At 45.9% G+C, this 22,723-nt stretch overlaps 1 protein-coding gene across 3 annotated transcripts in view; it reads right to left on the bottom strand.

Annotated features, from left to right (window-relative positions):
* Positions 1–22,723, bottom strand: part of ACP3 (acid phosphatase 3) — a 319,800-nt gene that overhangs the window by 136,964 nt on the left and 160,113 nt on the right. For all 3 annotated transcript variants that reach the window (XM_085630667.1, XM_085630668.1, XM_085630666.1), the window contains exons 3-4: positions 13,503–13,589; positions 9,451–9,603 (exon numbers count right to left, since the gene is read on the bottom strand). In XM_085630667.1, coding sequence (XP_085486793.1) covers positions 9,451–9,603; positions 13,503–13,589 — 240 coding nt within the window. The remainder of the gene's footprint in view (positions 1–9,450; positions 9,604–13,502; positions 13,590–22,723) is intronic.

The raw sequence follows: 22,723 nt of genomic DNA, 5'->3' as shown, positions 1-22,723 counted from the left end.
CGCTGGCGTCGAAGGCGTGGAAGGCCTCGATCCGACCAGCGCCACTTTCAGTTTCGGTTTCGTATGAACCGGAGCAGCTTTCGGTTTCGGTTTTGTGGTAGGGAAACCAGCTGGCTTATGCAGCAATGGCTGCCGCTGAACGTCCGAGGCCGGGCCCGAGGGCGGGGCCGAAGAACTACGGGATGGGTCTCGGGTAAGGCCCGAAGGCGATCCCTCGACCGGAGCCAAAGGCTGTGGCGCTGGTGTTTCTTCGGTTTGAACAGTTAGGCCTTGTTCATCATTGGAGCTACTCTCTTCGGCCCCTAAGGCCTCCTCGTCGTCTCCTACCTCGGTGTCGTCTTCACCTCTGTGGAAGAGTGACTCGTCGCCCTCGTCCGATCCGGGGTCGTGTTCGGAAACGGGACCGGAGGGTATGACTTCTAATTCTTCGACGTCGGCCTCGTCGAAGATGTCTGTTGGGGCCGGTGCCGCGTGCCGCGCCTCGAGTCTCGCCGCTCTTCGGTTCCTTAGAGTCTTCTTGGAACGGAACCGGGCACAGGCCATGCATGTCGATTCGTCGTGGTCCGGCGAAAGGCATTTGTTGCACACCGGATGGACGTCGATGTGTGGGTACTTCGCATTGCATACCGGACACCTTTTGAATGGCGTCCTGGATTCCATCGTCGAAGTAGTCGATGGACAGGTAAATGCGAAAGAAGTCGGTGCTGAAAGTTAGTAAACTAACAAAATGCTATCGAAACCCGATCGATAAACAGTACCGACGCGAACTAAAGGCCTTTTGGCCTCGACCAAATATTTTCCTAACTTGAGCTAAGATAGCACATCCGAACCCAATGGCGGAAAAAAACAATCTGAGGATGGAGAGGATGCCCATGCGCACTGTAGTCCAGGGGAGGAGTCACCTATCCAAGGATACTTCGAAGACTCTTCCAGGACAACAACGTGCAAACATCCGGACCCAACACTAGGCGGCGATCTATGCACAGATATGAATTCAGCAGCCCACATGCCTCGAACTGTGGTATTCAGTGGGCGGTCAGAATACCATTAGGGTCCAGATTAGGCATGTCAGAAGCATAATGTAAAGTAACATAGCATAGCATAACATAGCATAGCATAACATATTATAACATATCATAGCATAGTGGAGCATAACATACCATACCATAACACAGCATAGCATAGCATTACATAGCATAGCATAACATCACAGATTTACAAGCTATGTGCGCTAGTTTGCAGGAGCATCTGATCTTGCTTTTAGTGCAACCTCCCAAGGTCACTGGAGAAGAGGTCCTTAGGGCTGGTGTCAGAATCCCATGGATTATTGCTTTTAAAGGTTCTTAGTCTGAATTCAGGAAGGCTGCACAGGAGGAATTTACTGCACTCAATTGTGTTAAGAACCATGAATTCTATGACATACTACAAGGGTAGTTAAGCACCTTTGATGATATATTTAGTGTGTTCATCCAGTTGGAGTCTCTTGTCTCTGATGAATCCCCAGGATTTACGCTTATTTATCAGGGTCGGAGTAATGCCTAGTGGAGTTAAGGAGGGAAGATAGCACTAGATGTGTTTAGTTTAAAGGCCTGATTTAGAATTTGGCGGAAGAGTTACTCTGTCACAAACATGCAGGATACCCCGTTCGCCCTATTACAAGCCCATTATATTCTATAGCACTTGTACAACAGACGGGATATCTATCACGTTTGGGATGGAGTAACCCGTCGCCAAACTATAAATCAGGCCATAACTAAGAGTTTAGACAACCAGGCCCAGAGTTGCAAAGATTTGATGCAACACAGGTCAGCAAGCAAAGTTGCTGTGCTGTGTTGCATGACCTCGAGAGTGCCGAGCTGCGCCATATCTCGAAAGATGTGCTGCAGTTCTGCTCCCACCCTGTGGTGGTGCACTTTCAGGGACCCTTGCCAAGGGTGTCTGTGTTGTGGTAAGTCAATCAAAAACAGGGGGAGAAGGAGGATTGAGCTAGGTTCACCCTCCTATGTGTTCAAAGTGTAGCAAAAAGGATCCGTGGATGAAGGATCAAAAGAACCTAGCCAAGGACATACGAGTGGTTCACCAATTTGGAGGAAACCAACCTCTTTTAGCCGAAAAGAAAAACTTCTTCCTTGAGTCCCCTCACTCACCCAGGGTTGCCCCTAGGTGACATGCTTCATCATTGGGGTACAAAAGGGGGTGGTGATGGACGGATCATCAGAACCAATCAAACACTCACACCCAGTCAACAGATCTGGGTTTGATCCATCACCGTTCTTTAGCCCACTCATGAAGCTTGTTTCCGGTCCAGGGAAGGCATGGCTTGGCAGTTCGGGCTGGACTGTTCCCATGAGGCACAGGGTCAGACTGATTTGCATATGGCCATGTCTGAACTGGGGTGGCAGAGTGGGCTAAAGAACGGTGATGGATCAAACTCAGATCTGTTGACTGGGTGTGAGTGTTTGATTGGTTCTGATGCTCCGTCCATCACCACCCCCTTTTGTACCGCTTTGTTCGCCATAAGTTGGCAGGGTATGCTCAGACGTTGAGTCCCTTGCTCACTTTGCCACTGGATTCAAGCAAGCCTGGCTGAAGACGGCTGAAATGCCAGAAACCGGTCCTAGGAAGCTTGTTTCCGGTCCAGGGAAGGCATGGCTTGGCAGTTCGGGCTGGACTGTTCCCATGAGGCACAGGGTCAGACTGATTTGCATATGGCCATGTCTGAACTGGGGTGTCAGAGTGGGCTAAAGAACGGTGGTGGATCAAACTCAGATCTGTTGACTGGGTGTGAGTGTTTGATTGGTTCTGATGCTCCGTCCGTCACCACCCCCTTTTGTACCGCTTTGTTCGCCATAAGTTGGCAGGGTATGCTCAGACGTTGAGTCCCTTGCTCACTTTGCCACTGGATTCAAGCAAGCCTGGCTGAAGACGGCTGAAATGCCAGAAACCGGTCCTAGGAAGCTTGTTTCCGGTCCAGGGAAGGCATGGCTTGGCAGTTCGGGCTGGACTGTTCCCATGAGGCACAGGGTCAGACTGATTTGCATATGGCCATGTCTGAACTGGGGTGGCAGAGTGGGCTAAAGAACGGTGATGGATCAAACTCAGATCTGTTGACTGGGTGTGAGTGTTTGATTGGTTCTGATGCTCCGTCCATCACCACCCCCTTTTGTACCGCTTTGTTCGCCATAAGTTGGCAGGGTATGCTCAGACGTTGAGTCCCTTGCTCACTTTGCCACTGGATTCAAGCAAGCCTGGCTGAAGACGGCTGAAATGCCAGAAACCGGTCCTAGGAAGCTTGTTTCCGGTCCAGGGAAGGCATGGCTTGGCAGTTCGGGCTGGACTGTTCCCATGAGGCACAGGGTCAGACTGATTTGCATATGGCCATGTCTGAACTGGGGTGTCAGAGTGGGCTAAAGAACGGTGGTGGATCAAACTCAGATCTGTTGACTGGGTGTGAGTGTTTGATTGGTTCTGATGCTCCGTCCGTCACCACCCCCTTTTGTACCGCTTTGTTCGCCATAAGTTGGCAGGGTATGCTCAGACGTTGAGTCCCTTGCTCACTTTGCCACTGGATTCAAGCAAGCCTGGCTGAAGACGGCTGAAATGCCAGAAACCGGTCCTAGGAAGCTTGTTTCCGGTCCAGGGAAGGCATGGCTTGGCAGTTCGGGCTGGACTGTTCCCATGAGGCACAGGGTCAGACTGATTTGCATATGGCCATGTCTGAACTGGGGTGGCAGAGTGGGCTAAAGAACGGTGATGGATCAAACTCAGATCTGTTGACTGGGTATGAGTGTTTGATTGGTTCTGATGCTCCGTCCATCACCACCCCCTTTTGTACCGCTTTGTTCGCCATAAGTTGGCAGGGTATGCTCAGACGTTGAGTCCCTTGCTCACTTTGCCACTGGATTCAAGCAAGCCTGGCTGAAGACGGCTGAAATGCCAGAAACCGGTCCTAGGAAGCTTGTTTCCGGTCCAGGGAAGGCATGGCTTGGCAGTTCGGGCTGGACTGTTCCCATGAGGCACAGGGTCAGACTGATTTGCATATGGCCATGTCTGAACTGGGGTGTCAGAGTGGGCTAAAGAAAGGTGGTGGATCAAACTCAGATCTGTTGACTGGGTGTGAGTGTTTGATTGGTTCTGATGCTCCGTCCATCACCACCCCCTTTTGTACCGCTTTGTTCGCCATAAGTTGGCAGGGTATGCTCAGACGTTGAGTCCCTTGCTCACTTTGCCACTGGATTCAAGCAAGCCTGGCAGAAGACGGCTGAAATGCCAGAAACCGGTCCTAGGAAGCTTGTTTCCGGTCCAGGGAAGGCATGGCTTGGCAGTTCGGGCTGGACTGTTCCCATGAGGCACAGGGCGGACTGATTTGCATATGGCCATGTCTGAACTGGGGTGGCAGAGTGGGCTAAAGAACGGTGATGGATCAAACTCAGATCTGTTGACTGGGTGTGAGTGTTTGATTGGTTCTGATGCTCCGTCCATCACCACCCCCTTTTGTACCGCTTTGTTCGCCATAAGTTGGCAGGGTATGCTCAGACGTTGAGTCCCTTGCTCACTTTGTCACTGGATTCAAGCAAGCCTGGCTGAAGACGGCTGAAATGCCAGAAACCGGTCCTAGGAAGCTTGTTTCCGGTCCAGGGAAGGCATGGCTTGGCAGTTCGGGCTGGACTGTTCCCATGAGGCACAGGGCAGACTGATTTGCATATGGCCATGTCTGAACTGGGGTGGCAGAGTGGGCTAAAGAACGGTGATGGATCAAACTCAGATCTGTTGACTGGGTGTGAGTGTTTGATTGGTTCTGATGCTCCGTCCATCACCATCCCCTTTTGTACCGCTTTGTTCGCCATAAGTTGGCAGGGTATGCTCAGACGTTGAGTCCCTTGCTCACTTTGCCACTGGATTCAAGCAAGCCTGGCTGAAGACGGCTGAAATGCCAGAAACCGGTCCTAGGAAGCTTGTTTCCGGTCCAGGGAAGGCATGGCTTGGCAGTTCGGGCTGGACTGTTCCCATGAGGCACAGGGTCAGACTGATTTGCATATGGCCATGTCTGAACTGGGGTGGCAGAGTGGGCTAAAGAACGGTGATGGATCAAACTCAGATCTGTTGACGGGGTGTGAGTGTTTGATTGGTTCTGATGCTCCGTCCATCACCACCCCCTTTTGTACCGCTTTGTTCGCCATAAGTTGGCAGGGTATGCTCAGACGTTGAGTCCCTTGCTCACTTTGCCACTGGATTCAAGCAAGCCTGGCTGAAGACGGCTGAAATGCCAGAAACCGGTCCTAGGAAGCTTGTTTCCGGTCCAGGGAAGGCATGGCTTGGCAGTTCCGGCTGGACTGTTCCCATGAGGCACAGGGTCAGACTGATTTGCATATGGCCATGTCTGAACTGGGGTGTCAGAGTGGGCTAAAGAAAGGTGGTGGATCAAACTCAGATCTGTTGACTGGGTGTGAGTGTTTGATTGGTTCTGATGCTCCGTCCATCACCACCCCCTTTTGTACCGCTTTGTTCGCCATAAGTTGGCAGGGTATGCTCAGACGTTGAGTCCCTTGCTCACTTTGCCACTGGATTCAAGCAAGCCTGGCTGAAGACGGCTGAAATGCCAGAAACCGGTCCTAGGAAGCTTGTTTCCGGTCCAGGGAAGGCATGGCTTGGCAGTTCGGGCTAGACTGTTCCCATGAGGCACAGGGTCAGACTGATTTGCATATGGCCATGTCTGAACTGGGGTGGCAGAGTGGGCTAAAGAACGGTGATGGATCAAACTCAGATATGTTGACGGGGTGTGAGTGTTTGATTGGTTCTGATGCTCCGTCCATCACCACCCCCTTTTGTACCGCTTTGTTCGCCATAAGTTGGCAGGGTATGCTCAGACGTTGAGTCCCTTGCTCACTTTGCCACTGGATTCAAGCAAGCCTGGCTGAAGACGGCTGAAATGCCAGAAACCGGTCCTAGGAAGCTTGTTTCCGGTCCAGGGAAGGCATGGCTTGGCAGTTCGGGCTGGACTGTTCCCATGAGGCACAGGGTCAGACTGATTTGCATATGGCCATGTCTGAACTGGGGTGGCAGAGTGGGCTAAAGAACGGTGATGGATCAAACTCAGATCTGTTGACTGGGTGTGAGTGTTTGATTGCTTCTGATGCTCCGTTCATCACCACCCCCTTTTGTACATGCTTCATCATTGGCCCATTCCAAGCATCTACTGCTTGGGGCATGCTGCGATTTGTGGAGTTACGTAGGAGCACTTATTTTGTGAGGATATGTGTAGTGCAGTGTAGGGGGAGTGGTGTAAGTGATATTTAAAAATTTACCTAACTAGTGAGCCAAAGGTTTATTCCTGCTCCCAGTTGGCAAGGATAAAAAGGGAAAAATAACCGTTATGTAATTATAATCCCTAGTATTGTGTCAACATGTTTCGAGGTATCCCCTAAACCTCTTCTTCAGGACAACAAAGGGACCAGCCCCTTGTGTACCAATCCGTGCAGGACCTATAGTTCAGTTAAAATAAAGATGAAGAATGCACACCTATTGTGTGAGCATTTCGAAAAAACACATACGGTTGATTCTGAACACGTAGTATTTATTTTACGGCCAAATTGCGCCTCATGGTCTGTCTGGGTGGAGGGGCCTGTAGAACCTGTGCTCAGCAACCCTCCGTCAATACGACCTACTCGTTCCATGGGTCCACCATGAGGCGCAATTTGGCCACTAAAATAAATACTGCTGACATCGCCATTGCACATAGAACAATCCTTGTGGGAGGGGCCAAGAATAATGGCAGCTGGCAGCTCAAGCTTTTTCCCTTGTTGCCTCTACAAGGTAAAATGCAGCAGTTTAAAATAAACATTCCCAAACTAAGGCAACCATCAATGCAACCAAAACAGAGGCTTATAGCATTGATAATGGGAGTCAACAAAATAAAATGCACAGCACAGTTTATGCCAATCTTGGCAAATCAACCAGGAGACTCCACTTTTGAGGTGTCTGTGGTTCAATTTGGAGCTGGGTTAGAGTTAACATTAGGTCCTTCATGTTTCCTGTACCAAACTAATTTGAAATTGCCCAACGTGGTTAAGAACATCTTTAGTTGACACGGGGCACTGAAGTCCTGCCGTGTTTCATGAACTGCATAAAAGTGATTGTCTATTTCCACTAGTAGACTTCTTCAGAACCACATGAAGCACACTGGCAAGCATTTCCTTCTGTTCCACCTCCTCCCTATTGCCTTTATTATCAGCATTGTACTCTATATTGGCAGTCGGTAGTCTCATTGCACCCAATATATTCAAGCTTGTGCTGCCAGAAAATATTCTCACTCCAGCTTTAATTACAATGGTAGGCATCCTCATAAAATAATTTTGCTAGTTAGAGTTGGGTTCTAATTGTTAATTAGGTGGATGTTCTGGGTCGTTGTTTCTAGTTTTACTTCCTGCAGTGATGGACATTGGAAGGACATCAAAACCCACCAGATGCATATGGTCATCATATCCTAACACAAATTCTCTTGTGAAATGAACCACTCCTATTTCACTGGTTATTTCATATTTAAATATTGATTGAAGTTTTAAAGATGAAATAAGCCTCAGGACATCTTATGTCAGTACAGCTGAGGAACCAAAGACAGCATTTACAATAATTGTGAATAATTATTTAGGGTGGATATTATTTAATGGGTGAAACATTGTACTAATCAGAATTGACTATATATTAATGTTTCCTTCAGAGGAAATCAATTCCTTGCTTCTAGATACTGGGGAAAATTGACATCAATAATTGGTACTGTGGATTTATTTATTTTGATGGGATGTTTATAGGCCCGCCAAGCATTAAAATGTTTGATTACTGCATATATTTTTGAAGAGGCAAGATTGTCTTAAATTGGCGTTTCTTATCACTGTTATTCCCACAATCAGGCATTGACCAGTGTTCAGTTTGGCTTACCCAATCCCCGCTTTGCATTGCTGCCACATTTTTCAGAGGGTTACTATAAAGAGGGAGCCAGTAGACACATTTAGACTGTAATGATGGTAAGCTAAAGACACTTTCATCAGTTTTGCCAACATCTAAATGATCTTTAGGGAGAATTGCAGATGTCTCCAAAACACTGAAGACAAGCCATGGCATAGTATACTGCTCATCTTAGGATGCTGATTATCATGACATTGATTATGCTCATTAGACCCGGCACTGACAATCGTTAATTGATCCATCCTGAGTTGCACTGGGTGGTAAAACTTCTGACTGACCACATTTAGGTTGCAGGAAGGATGCACTGCATCTACCCTCCCTTTGAAATATAAGATCAAATTTGGTCCTAAATTGCTTACCAGTAAGCATTCATATTTCCTACTCCAAGACCACAGATGACAACACAAAACCCAGTGAGCCTTGAGTCACTAAAGGTAAAATACTCCAGCTATTATTACTACCATCGCTACCATGGATTCCACCCTGACCAAGGACTGTATATGTGCCATTGCCTGTTCTAACAGGGAAACAGGAATGTGGGAATATATTTCTTCAAGGTCATTGATAGTAACTGAGATATTGATTGTCGCAAAAGAGTGGCCACTGATAGTGCATAATCTGTGATTGTTGCAAGTGAGTGTCCTATGTGTGCATTTAGAGAGTGGCCAATCATGTACACCGGATTCATGGCAGTATTTCTTCAATATCAACAGAGGCTATTATTGCATCAAGGCTCAAGGAACCAGGCTGGAAGAAACACATTTGAGATATCTTTGGTACATAGTGCAGAAGAAACTTAAGAGGGTGTTGACACACAGTGAGACACATGTGAGACCAATTTGGCATCAGGCATAAAGCTGAGAGTCTTCCAAACATCGGTGACTGGTAATTTAAAGCTTGTATAATAAGCTGATGCAAGGCGTTTCAATTTCTGCAGGTGTGGCCTTAATGCTTGAATAACTTCAGCAGAGATTATCCTAGGTGTCTGCTCATGCTTTGCAATATTAATATTTCCCAATTGGCTTTGTTGTTTAGTCAAGCAAGTCTTACCTCCTCATCACGGAAGTCATTGTTTGTGGTGAGTCCAGACACAGGGCTTCTGTCCTGTCATGATTTACTGCACGTTATTGCAGTGTTTAGAGCTTGGAGTCTGACTATCGGGGAAGTGGGTAATACACTTACAAGGAGATAATGTCGGATGAGGGCAGGACAGCAAGGGCAATAAGGCAAAAACCTAAAATGAGTACTAGTGCCCTGGTACTTATAGGTATTGCTCTCCTGTAACACTGTCCTCTTACTGCAAAGACAATTGGAAGCAGGGTCACCATGGACTACTTCTGAGCACAAGGCAAATACAGAAACACTAATAACTGGAAACTGTTCAGGAGCAATTGACATCCCTTTTCATCCCAGTACAGGTGGACTCATGCAAAGACTCCATATTATACTGAACCTGCTGTTGAAGCAGTCACCACACTCCACACTGACCTGTTCCTCAGACAGTGGCAGGGTATGCACTGGGATGGGCTGCCAAGGTATTTCTGGATTCCAAATCTGCTCCCCGGTCGGTGGATACATTCCTGCCAGATTGGCCTGGGCGCTCATCAGAGTTCGATCCATGTCCGTGCTGCGCACATAAATCTGTGTCCAAAATGTAAATAATGTGTAAGTAGAGAGCCTGTCTTCTTGTGTTTTTATTTTTGATGAACGCTGAAGGTAATTTACCCTCATCTACTAAGACTGATACATCCTGAACCGCAGTAGTACAAACATTAAAGCAAATTCACAACCTCGACTCAACTCAACTCTTGTCTTCAAAGGGTTTAGCATCTGATTTAGAACATGGTGGTAATGTACAATTCTCCAAAAAGCAGTGGTACATTTCATCCATATGTGAAGAAATAACCCCTGTCATTTTATTGTAAATCCTCTAACAAAGCATCCTTCTGTGGTAATTATTCTGGATAAAATTATGCTAAGATTGCTGTTTGAGAGTTCAAGGTTACCTCACTGCAGCTAACGTCTGCTTTGCATGGTCAAAGACCACAAGCAGTGGGGGTTGGATGCAAGCAAGGTTGGGAGCAGGCACTGGTGAGAGAGCCAAGCCCTGGACTCTTGGTGATGGCCATGCACCATGGGGGATTGGCAACACAAGAAATTGAGAAGAATGTAGCTCCAAAGAAGGCTGTGCTACCATCCTTCTTAACAATTGGCTTTGAATACAGGACCTGGTCACTGGCCACATCCTGCAGCCACCCCAAACTGTGTAGAGTTAAAGGCTGTGTCCAGTGAGGGCCTGCTCAAACAGGAGGGTGACTGTAGGGGATAGCTGCAGGCCAGACCCCGTGGCCAAACTCACTGCACAAGGCCAAAGGCTTTGCAGAACAAGGTGTTTGTCATGCAATGAGTTAGTCAAAGTTCTGCCAAAAGTAAGGCACAGCTGGTGTATGATGGTGGTTGTTTGTGTATGGCGGCGGGAGTTTGAGTTTATGATGGTGGGTGAGTGGTCATATTATAGTGGATGTCATATTATAGTGGGTGTTGGTGATTGGATGGAAAATGGTGGTGTGTGAACATATGATGGTGGGTGTGTGGTCACATGAGGGTGAGTGAGTGGCCCTATTAAGGTGGCTTTGCTGGCTTATCATGGTAGCTGTATGGGAATAACATTGTGGCTGTGTGGATATATGACTGTAGGTGTGTGATCATATATAATGGTGAGTATGTGGCGCTATGATGATGGGTGAATTGGAGTATGATATAAGTTGGTGGGTATGTTGTCGTCCAATGGTGTAGGTTTGGGATTTTTGGGGGTGCTTACTCATTTGATGGTGGGTGTGTTATTGTATTATGGCGTGTGTTTTCGCATATTAGGATAGCTGTGTAGGGGTAAGTTGGTTAGTATGTGTCCATATAATGGTCATTATGTAGGAGTGATGGTGGATGGGTTATTGCAGTTAGTATGTTTTGATGTATGTTGTTGTGTGCATCAATGTGTGGTTGTATACAACAGTAGTTCTGTAACTTTATGATGGTGTGTGTGTTTTGGCAAAGTATGTTGGTTGGGAGGGCTTATGATGCCGACTGTGCCAAGGGTGTAATGGTGGTTGTGGGTTCTATGAACAGAGATGTGTTGGTGTCTGATGGTGGGTGTATGGGTGTGTGCTGTAGGTGTGGACCTATGATCATGGATATGCGATAATCTTATTGTGAGAGTGTGGGCATATTAAGGTGGGTGTGTTCGTGTATGATGGTGGTTGTCTGATGGTAGTTGTGTGGGAGTATAATGATGGATATAGGGTACATGATGGGTTATGTGTGGGTGGTGTGATGGTGGGTGTATGGGAAATTGATGGCGAGACTATGGGAGCTTGATGGTGGACAAGTGGCTGTATGATGGTAAGTGCTTAGGGATGGAATTGTACGTTTAAGAGGTTTGGATGGTGGATTTCCAGGCATTTGATGTTGGGGGAGTCTCATGATGGGTTTGTTGGCGACTGATAGTGAATGTTTGGGAATCTGATGAGAGAGCATTGGTATAGGATGGTGGGTTTCTGACCACATGATGGCGGCTGTGCGGATATCCTTATGCCACTATTCTTGACGATGATCCCCTGTCTCTCCCATTTTTCTAACACTCTGTCTCTGTTGCTCATTCTGATCCAGTCCCTCTCTCTTTTGCTCTATTCCCCATTTTGTGGCCCCTGATGCTGTCCTTTTACCTAGTCCCACTGCCCCTGCCTCTCTTCCCCCCTCTGTTCCTTTGCCTCTATACCTTTGTCCCTTCATCTCTATCTCTGTCCCACTCCCTCTGTATGTGTCGCCATCATCCTCTTCCTGTCCCTTGGTGCCTAGCCCATCTCTTTGCCCCTGCTCCTCTGTTTTTGACCCTGTTCCTCAGTTGTTTGTCCTTGTTCCTCTGTTACTGTCCCTGCCCCTCTGTCACTCTGCCTTCAAGCACCTCTGTCCCTATTCTTCTCTATCTCCCGCTGTTCATGTTCCTCTGTGTCTATCCTTGTCCCACTCTCCCTGTCCATGTAACTGTGCTGGTGATGGTACAATGTTTGCTGAAATTGAAGTTTTGGTTAGAAAACAAGACATTTTTGGCAAAATTGTAATAAAAAAGAAATGAATGCCATTCCCCTTGTATATGGTTGGGGCTCTTTTTCACCCTCCACCTTTATTCAAGGTAGGAGGGATCAATGTTTTTAACTCTCCCCATATTTTTTCAATGATCCTCACCTTGCTGTACAGCAGGTGCAATGTGTGCCTCCTCCACATCCTGGCCAGGGGGGTGTCTGTACTGCACCATCCCCTCTTTGCTCAGTGGTAAGGACAGTGTGTACCTGTCCCTACTCCCCCTCCCACCTTGCTCAGGTCTGGTGTAAGTGTACTTTACCAACTACCCTTACCTTGCATGAGTGTGGGTTAGGTTAGTGTGCCTCCCTTATCCCCTCTACTTTGTCTAGAAGTGAGGGGGAAGGACATTGCCTGGGTACTCCTAGAACTATCTGAAGGTAGACCAGAGATTTTTTGAAGGACACCCGGGATATGTGAAGCTGATTCAAGGGATGGCTAAGGTATCTCATAGCCAAATGGGGTTATCTGAAAGCCAACTGACCCTTTTGGCATGTGAGGGCATGATGAGGGCCTCTGAGAGCAGGTCTTAGGTGTTTGAGGGTGAGCCTAGGGTGTCTGAGAGTAAGATGGTTATTACTGAAGCCACACCAAGTGTCTTGAGAGCATAGCTGAGGGATTTCTGACAGCCTGATGCTCAGGGTCTCTTAGCCGGAAGCCCATGGGATACTATAGGACCATCTATGTATGCCTGAAACACAGTGAAGGACCTCTGAGGTGAGGTGGTGGTTTTGGGGGGGACTGAGGGCCAGTTAGGGGTATCTGAACCTCTAAGAGGGCAGCCAGTGGGTGTTCAAGGACCAGCTGTGAGTTTCTGAAGCAGGGTCATTTAAAGGAGGACAGGCCAATCGTTTTTCCTAAGCATCGTGGAGCTCAGTGCCCTGGGGCTCAGACTAATTTCATGACTCCAAAGGGCAGCAGAAAGAAAAATCTTGGCATATAGGCTGATAATGTATGTCAAAATGAAGTTTATGTCCTGAAAGGGCTTTGCTGAAGCCTAGGCGCATTCCCTGTCCCCGGACAGTACCACGGGGAAGGCTCTGATGGCCTGCCTGAGGTCCCTTGCTCTCTCATTGGATGTCCGGGCAGTATTACAGCCCACCACTTTCAAAGATCATCAGCCGCCATTACTTTGTAGTAATATTAATTTAGCTGTAGTAACTCCAAGAGAACCAAAACGTTTTATGTTGTTTGCGCCCATTTGCAGTACATTCGGCTAAAATGCATCAGGAGAACTCTAGCACCCCTTATTAAGTAATACTTTTACCTTATTAGCTTAAGGTGGTTAAAAAGCTTTAAAGTAGTAAGCCAAGCAGATATTCCCCCATTAGGTTAACGGCCAATCTCTCCTTGGCCACACTCGAAGAGACCGCAGCTGCTTTCCCCTGTGAATTCAAGCTTACCTCATCATGGTTGTAGGTGGCATTCAGGAATCCCTGATATCTTTTCTTTAGATACTGTCCAAGTTCAAAGTGCTGCTGTATTCCAATCTACATGGAAAAACATAAAGCAGAAATCAGCATTGGTTTCAGGTGCATGGGAGACCTAGGCTTGAAGCAAGAGAGGGGACTGGTTCTTTTACACTCTAATCTTCTTGGGTGAGTCAATGACAATCCCTTAGGATATGTTCAGTACTTAAGTATCAGGATCTGTGCAGTGCACGGTGAGTCTCAGTACGCAAACAAATATAATATATACAAACAGACTACAAAAAGGAACACCAAGCAAGTGAAGACTAGTTCTGTAATAAAGTAGTTCCTGGAGACTTTGCACAGTCTTCGTCTTTCCTCAGTTCTTGTGGCAGTTTTTTTCCAATTTTATTGATGTGTTGCACAATTTGTTTTCTCTATTTTCCAAATTCTTGCTAAGGCATTAGAGGCCAGATTAAAAAGAGATTCAGCGCCCTGCTGGGGCTGGCGGTGTTTACCGGTAAGGGCTCTTAGAAAGATTGCCTAATAGTGATATCTCTTTTCAGGTGACAGCGAGGACTTGCCGTGCACAATTGTGGGTGCCTGGCTAACAATCAGAGGATGCTGTGGTGATAATATTGGATGGTGAGCAAGGGAGTTGCCAGAAAGATAAAATACCCCCTCCTTTGAACCATGTCCCAAATAGCCTTGAATGCAAACCCAGGATTTGTTTGGGAGACTGCTCCTTAAAGGGAATTGTGAAGTCATTGCCATCTTTACCACCAAAATCTACATTAGAACAAATTAATTTCCACAAGCTTGATGTCACCACTTACACTCCCATCACACATCCCAGCTCCATACCTTCCTGAGGCATCATTGCTGCATCAAACAACTGTGCAAATTAAAAGTAGTTCATGAGCCCTTGACCGCCGCCTTTGCAGATAATGAAGGGTTGCTACCTATGTTGAGCCACCCTTGCATACCAGATGTGCGCCATCCTAAACGCCTCTCCCATTCAAGCTGAAGCAAGCCAGTACCAACTAAGAATTCACAAGCACATGCTCATGTTGTCCAGTGTAAACAAATATTTTCAGACTTTCAACCTGCCTTTTCTACACAAATACCTTAAAGCAATGCCATCGACCAACTACAACAGCAGAATTCCCACCGCAACCGGACAGGCAATTTTCAGTTGGCCTTCTGGTCCCCACGCAGCACCAAAATTGGGTCACTTTTTTCCTGGAACAGCTACTGTCCATTTGTAATATCAGCAAAGCAGCATTATTAATTCTGCAAGATCTTTCCGCTGCATTCGGCGCCATCGCCCACGCAATCAACAAACTCTCCTTTTAGGACCACATCATTCTGAAATAAATAGTTCTCTCTATGGTCTAATCCATTCTGAAAGACCCAACCCAAATGTTAGCTCATTTCTCCTATTGCTTTAAATTCCATTCTTTCCAGCAATACCCAGACTTTCTCTCCGTCCCATTTCTCTTCACTGCCTACTGTGCCTCTCCCACATTTCAACAGTTTAATCGCAAGACATCTTAGCAGAGCAACCAAACCATCTTCCAAGTTTCAATGCGGACAACTAGTGAATTGCCTCAAACCAATCAAACAACAGCGTCAAATGGTTGGCTGTGTCTTAATAACAATTAAACAAGCATTGGAAAATGCATTTGGCTTCGCCTACGTGATCAATAATAAGCTGTTTTTTGTTGTAAGGTGTAGCTTGCTGAGTATTTGTACAATATAAATTACAGAAAAATGAAATGAAAGTCGGAAATAATAGAATTCATTGATGTAATAGCAATATTATGTGTTTAGAGGAGACTTTTGGGCGCAGTGCCACCGCACCTGCTCCACCATTCAAATCAGGTCATTAGGGCCAGCAAGATAACTGCACTTGTGACTGCCTGTTTAGTAGTAAAATATTGCAATATTTGGTGTTTAGAGGGATTCCTAGAGCTCTGGGCCCCAGTGTCACTGCTCCTGTGCACCAATGAAATCATGTTCCTAGTGCCTGCTAGATAACTGCACTTGTGACTGCATGTTTAGCTGTAAAATTTAGCAATATTCTGCTGTTAAGTGAGGTCCCTAGAGCTTTTTGCCCCATTCAGATCAATCCCCGTTTAACTGAAAGATAACTGGAATTGTGTCTCCCTGTATAGTGGTAAAATATAGCAATATTAGTTGCTTAGAGGAGTTCTGAAATTTTTTGGGCCCAATGCCACTGCACCTGTTGCACCCTTCAAATAATGACGCTAGTGCCTGAAAGATAACTGCACTTGTGGCTACCTGTTCAGTTGTAAAAAATAGAAATATTTGGTGTTTAGAGGTGTTATGACAACTTTTGGCCTCAGTGCCACTGCACCCTCTGCACCATTTAAATCAATCCCCTTTCAACTGCAAGGTAACTGCAATTGTGACTGCCAGTTTAGTAGTAAAATATAGCAATATTAGGTGTTTAGAGGAGTTCTGACAGCTTTTTGGCCCGGTGCCACTGCACCTACTGCATCATTCAAATCATGACCCTACAGTTTGAAAGATAACTGCACTTGTGGCTAAATAATTGGTGTTTATTGGAGTGCCTGGAGCTTTTGCTCCCATTGCCTCTGCACCTGCTGCACTATTGATATCATGACACTAGCGCTTGCTAGATAACTGCACTTGTGACTGCCTGTTTAGTAGTAAAATACAGCAATTTTAGGTGTTTAGTGGGGTGCCTAGAGCTTTTGGTCCTGGTGTCACTGCACCTGCTGCGCCACTGAAATCATGACCCTGTTGTCTGCAAGGTAACTGTACTTGTGTCTGCCTGTTTTGTTTTACCAATAATCTGGGTTTAGTGGGGTCGCTAGAGCTTTTGGTCCCGCGCCGCTACACCATTCAAATCAAGTCCCTTTTAACTGCAAGGTAACTGCAATTCTGACTGCCTGTTTAGTAGTCAAATATAGCAATATTATGTGTTTAGAGGAGTACTGACAACTTATGGGTTTCCGGTGCCACTGCACCTGCTGCATCATTCAAATCATGACCCTGCTGTCTGCAAGGTAACTGCACTTTTGGCTGCCTATCTAGTAGTAAAATATAGCATAGGTTTTGTCTATTAATTTTATTTTTAACGTGCAATGTTTATTACAACATTTAGAATTTGATCATAATGACCAAATACATTAAGTTGAAAAAATCAATCTGATAATGCCTACAAAGTGCAAAGAAAAGCACTGAGGCATGAATAGGAAATGCTAAAAACCTTCTAAGGCTAAAGCATCTGTTTTACACAACTAAGTAATAAAAAGTAAGCATTCCAGCATACTGTTAGAACCTGCCTGCCTTTTCCGAGGGACGAGAGCTTACCTTGACAGTGAATGGGCTTAAACAGTGTGAACAGCTTTAATAGAAGTATTGTGAATACAGCCAGGTGAAGTCAACCAAAAGAAAAGTTCCACACAAAAGCGAATGGACACAGTAATTCCGAGATGGGAACTAATAAGAGCCCTCTTTTAACATATAATAAATACAAGAGATTTCACAAGTGCAGCGCAAGCGCTGTGCCGTTGAAACCTAAAATTGAATTATTTCTCATGGACCCCAAAAGTAAATTAGCCAAAACAACTCGCATTTCACCTACTGTCCAGAGGACAACCTGAACCAAAACTGTGGGTGCCACAATGAAACTTCAACTACTTTTTAACTCTGCACATTACAGAGATCATCAGCCACCATCTCAGCAGAATTCTTCAGAACTACAAACTAATCCCCTTTTCTGAGCTCCTGCTCTTTTTCTGTGCCACAAAGCCCAATTTCTAACATTAAAAACTCAAAAGAAATCATTAAGACTTTGGCGTATCTCTACATCTGCCATAAAGCAGTAAGAGGGGGTCAGCGGGGTTCGTTATGGTGGAGCCTTGGGGAGCCACAACTGGGGTGAATCTTTGATATGGTGGTCCATCCACCACCGGACCACCAAGTCATACCCAGACACAGCGACGGTCCCTGGGTTTCCCTACCTGAGACACCACTGGATACATGGAGATTTTGGGCAGAGGGATTGCTCAATGGCTGCCGCACACAGGGAACAAAACTCACTGCACATTAGGGTCATTGTTGTTTTCAAGGACAAAACTCTGCCTTGGGAGTTTGTTCTTGGATTCCTAAGGTGTAGTAAGAACCAGTTCTTCAAGCTGCTGAGCAAGAGGGAGGCATGACTCACATTTCCTGATATGTGGTTCCCCTATTCCAGCCGAGGCGTTCACAGTAGGGTTATTTTCAAGTCAGCACAGGATCACTAGCCCGGGGTTGCATGTCACTGCTTTCAAGGTAATCTGAATCTAAAACACAGTAAAGTGCTGTTCCTTCCCTCTTCCTGCCAAACCTGTGTTTCCCCTTCAAACTCTGCTCCTGTAAAATGCACTTAGACTAAATGCAACAACGTGAAATGAATGTTCGCTCTTTTTGTCTGGCGTTAGCCAACACCTTTTGAGTTTACTAAAATTGTATACACACTATACGTACTTATTTTTTTTGTTCGATCTGTCTATTAAAGTTTTTTTTTGTACATAAGGTAAGAAAAACAAACACGGCAATTAGTCATCATAAAATTTATCATTCAGCACCAGTAGAGAAATTAGACAGGACCAATTTACAAATCTACAGCTCAACAGCAGGGTCACCCCAATATCATAAGGTGCAGTAGGTAACAACAATGGCATACCCCAGCAAACACATAACCCCCTCCTTCCATCGACAACATTCTTTAATCTCGGGGTGGTACAATATAATTCCACTGTATAATCACATTACGAGTACATATGTACAGCTCTCATGGCTTCACTCCGTCATATCACATCAATCTGTTTGTGTATCTTATAGGAAAATAACCAGCATCAGAACGCTATCAGAAAGGGGGAAACAATAGGGAGGGGAAACAGAGCTGCATAAAGGTAAGCAAAGAGTCACATAGCCCAAACGCTGTGAGACAGAACACACAATACTTACTTATAGGGGCTTTCAGCCATCCCGCTTCATCCATTGGTCTGTTGTTGTGCCATCCACATTTTCCTTTCGCCCGCTATAGCAGACAACATAGATAGGGGTGGGCGGAATTTGCGAAATTCACTTTCGCAAATTATCGCGAAAATGTTAAAAATCTCCACAAACACGTGGAAATATCGCGAAGATGCAGAAGTTTTCTTCCCGCCCGTTCGCGGTATTTTCTGCGTGGTCGCGGCTCGCCAAGTTACCCATGCGGTTGCTCGCGGGCGCGGCCATCTTGTTTTCACTTGTCTCGCGGTGCATGATCGCGAGAAGAAAGACGTGATCGCGCGACGAATGACGTTACTGCGGGCACGAACTGTCGCGAGACAGCGCAGATGGCTACCAACAATCCAACATCTCGTGGAGAACGCGACCGGATTGGGAAAACTTGACGGCGAACGCTGGGATTCAGGTAAGGCAATCGCGCGCACGCGAGAATGTATTATTTTACAGCGCGAGCAAGCCAAAAATTTCCGGTAAAATGCAGATTGTGGACATTTTGACATTTTCGCGCTCTCCGCGGAACGCGAAAATGTCAAATTATCGTAATTTCCGCGAGCGTAACGGAATTTTAGCCCAGGCCTAAACATAGAGCAGTGTGTCAGCCCACCCCAGCCCTTAGCTAAATTCACTGTGAGTGACACCTCGTTCAGCTCTTTCACAGGGAACACATGTGCACACAAGGTAGTTCCCTTCGGTGCCAAGACTACAATCGCAATATGTTTCTTTATTTATTGGGAGTCAATGAGAGACCTTATCCCCTAGGGCAAAAGGGATGCTTGATATGTGCATCCAACCCATACTGCAAGGTCCACCAGGATAGCAAGAGAGGACTTTGAAACAGGCGCTAGACTGACAATGGAACGAAAAGAATCGGGACCGAAATAGGAGGAGGGGAGATAGATGGATCACCGTTAACCAACTAAACATGGCAGAGCTGTGCTCAAATACAACATGATGTGAGGGGGGAGAGACAGAGGGCACAGGTGGGATGAGTGCAGAAACATTCACAAAGGGTGAGATGCGACCAGAATAGCGGGAGTGATATGGCGACTCCTGATTCGGAGACATACAAGGGTTTGTTGGAGGGGGAGGCTGGTGGCATGTAAATTTAAGTACCCTGGACTCATGTGTACTAGAGGTGCATTGAGGGAGTGTGGAAGTGGTAGAAACTAATGTATTTACATTGTCTATGCAATTGTCTCTGCTGCTGTCTTTGTTTAAAATAAAAAATGTTTAAAAAAAAAAAAATACAACAACATGATGGAGCACCGTAAAGACAAGCTTGATCCAAGATGGTGTCTAAAGCATCACAAAGAGATCCCAGCGAATGGGCCAAACCACCACATGAAGCTTTGCTGACTATGGAGAGGAGCCGAGCCAGCGCACAGAACCCTCACGGGTGACTAGTAGCACTTTACAAATCTACTGATGGATTGAACCTTGTGTAAAGCTATCCTTACCTAACCGAGACGGCACAAAGTGAGTTCTTTAGCTGAGATAGGGGGAGAACAGGGCATGAATCTCACCCCCCACCCTGCAGTAAAACGTGAAGAACCTCCGCAACTCCTCGTATGGGCACTGCTCTGGAGCGCAACAAAAGAGAGGTGCCCACCATACAGGTCCATAAGTAGATGGGCAGCTGACAGTGAGGGTTCACTAAGCGGAATTGGTAAGGTGACAACACTTCCAAGTAAAGCAGGAAGATTAAAAGAAACAAACAGGCAGCACCCCTCCTATTGCATACCAAGGGGGTGGCTAGTTGAGGCACCCAGGGAGAGCCACACAAAACAGGCATCTGATAACATACAGGCAACCCCTACTTTCCTTATGCCCGCAGCAGATTAAACATGGAATTAATCGCACTTGGGGGAGACAAGGAAGGAGGCAGCCGACAACACATGGGCAAAAGACACACAATTGATGGACGGAATGCAGAACAAATTAAAACATTCATCCCCAGTCAAGAGATCTGGGTAAAATCCATCATTCTTTTGCTCACCATGCCACCCCAGTTTAGACCTGGCTATATGCAAATCAGTCTTGACCCTGTGCCTCATGGGAACAGTCCAGCTTGAACTGCCAAGCCAGTCCTCCCTGGACCGGAAACAAGCATCCTAGGACCAGTTTCGGGGTTTCACCCCTCTTCAGCCAGGATAGCTTGATTCCAGTGGCACAGTGAGCCCAGGACCCATGTCTGGGCATACCTGGCGCACTTAGGGCAAGAAATTGTGTGTCTTTTGACAACACATGGGCAAGCATTACCTTCCAAAGGCTGACAGTAGGCTGCGGACCCATGTCCAGGCAGGACCAAATCAGCCAAGATCCAGAAACTACCTGTAGATCGTTCCAAGCACAAGGCCTAGGAAAACGGAAAATACCAAAGGTGGACTCTCCGATGAGAGCAGGGCAGAGACACAAGAACAGGATTAAGGTAGTCTCTGACAATATAGTGCGTGTAGTAGGGAGCGAAGCCGCTCACTCTGAGGACTCATGATGTTTTTGTTCTGAGTGGCAGTGAGGTGCCTCTCTCTGGGAGGATTACAACTTAAGTTACCATGTACTGGAATGAGGAAGAGGAGGTAACAGAGCTTTTGTGCCTTCATCATTCTCTTTCCTTTTGCATCAAAGATGTGAAGCCTGGTCAGGACATATTTTGCTCTGCTGTCATGTATCTTACATTGTGGGCCTATTGTATGAGCAATATCCTAGGCATTTGTGCTGTAGCCATTCTCTTTCATCATCTTAGTACCAAAATGCACAGCGAATGATGCTGCATCAACTTTTGATTCCTGTCTCGAGAATTTGACTCTTATTTTATCCCATCAAGAGCAGCTTTTGAGATGCTTAGATTTTGCTTCGTCGATACCACATTGATAATCCAGTGGTTCTCCTTTCTTCCACGAGATTGTTATCCTTAGAATCGTCTTTGAATTTCTTTTCATCAACACTGTTGCCAATAGATGCTCCATCATTTTAATGTCTTCTAGGCTCACCATTCTTTCCAGTTCCAATATCTTGCACTTAGAACAGTACTATTCTCAGCAAATTTCCCGTGTTGTGTCTTGTGAGGTGCTGACCACCCATTGCGATATTCGTTTAAGAACAGATGCTTTGCTGCGGAGCAATTTAGTGACCTATATTCTGTAGGTCTCCATGCCCTAATGTAGGATCTTCTTAAGGCTGGCCTGTAACCAGCTTATGGCGTTATAGTGTAACGTTGCTCCACGATGTTACGCGTCACGTGCATAACGGCTCCAAAGAGCATTAGCTGCTCCACAACTTTATGTGTAAAGATGGACAACAACATAATAATCCTGCCACAACAGTGAGAATGAGAACCATAAGACTACAGCTCACTACAAAATGCCTAAGCACGGCCCTAATTCTGTATTTAACTAACTCATAACTAAAGAATAAGAGTCACAGTGGGAAAAAGGCGACACTCATCTAAACCCTGTTAACGCAACTCACTTGCATTGAGGTTACTCCTACCACTATGTGTCAGATGCTGTATAGTTTATATAAAGTTCATGAAAAATGATCATGTGCATCTCACCAAAATTATGAAGAATGGGAACATATCTCTAATTTAGATGTTGTTCAATGAATGAAATTTACATTAGAGCAGGTTAGGGTTACTGAATATGTGGTAAATATTTCATTACCGGTACTATTTTTTATGCGGTAAAGTCTATCAAGAATAACTCAGTAAATATAAGAGGCAGAATCCGTGGTATTAGAGGTTTTAAAAGGCTTTATTCCTATACAAAGGAATACAATTCGAATTGTAGGCATTCTATTCCATCACCACGAAAGTTCAGGAAGGAAGGGCATACATTATTGACAGATAGGCAGTTTTATAGAAAATACATTACAGTGAAACAGATGCAAGAGGCGTAACAGCTGATAGTACAGATAAAAGGTGTATACGTAACTAATAGAGGCGGATGTATAGGCGTAATTTAATAAACTTCATTATACATGATGTCACAAGTGGGTGGATCCATAAGAGAATCCTGCAATGTCAGCAGAAATATTTGGCAGGGATGCGCGCGCAGCCGCATGACGTGTGATTGACGTGCAACTAGAGGGTGAAGGGGACTTGACATTTAGCTCTACATGTGGAGACAGAAGTCTGGGGGTTATGTCAACCTAATCCCAAATCATAT

Source organism: Triturus cristatus, chromosome 10, assembly GCF_964204655.1.
Source record: "Triturus cristatus chromosome 10, aTriCri1.1, whole genome shotgun sequence".
Taxonomy (NCBI): domain Eukaryota; kingdom Metazoa; phylum Chordata; class Amphibia; order Caudata; family Salamandridae; genus Triturus; species Triturus cristatus.
This window is presented reverse-complemented; position numbering and strand designations above follow the sequence as displayed.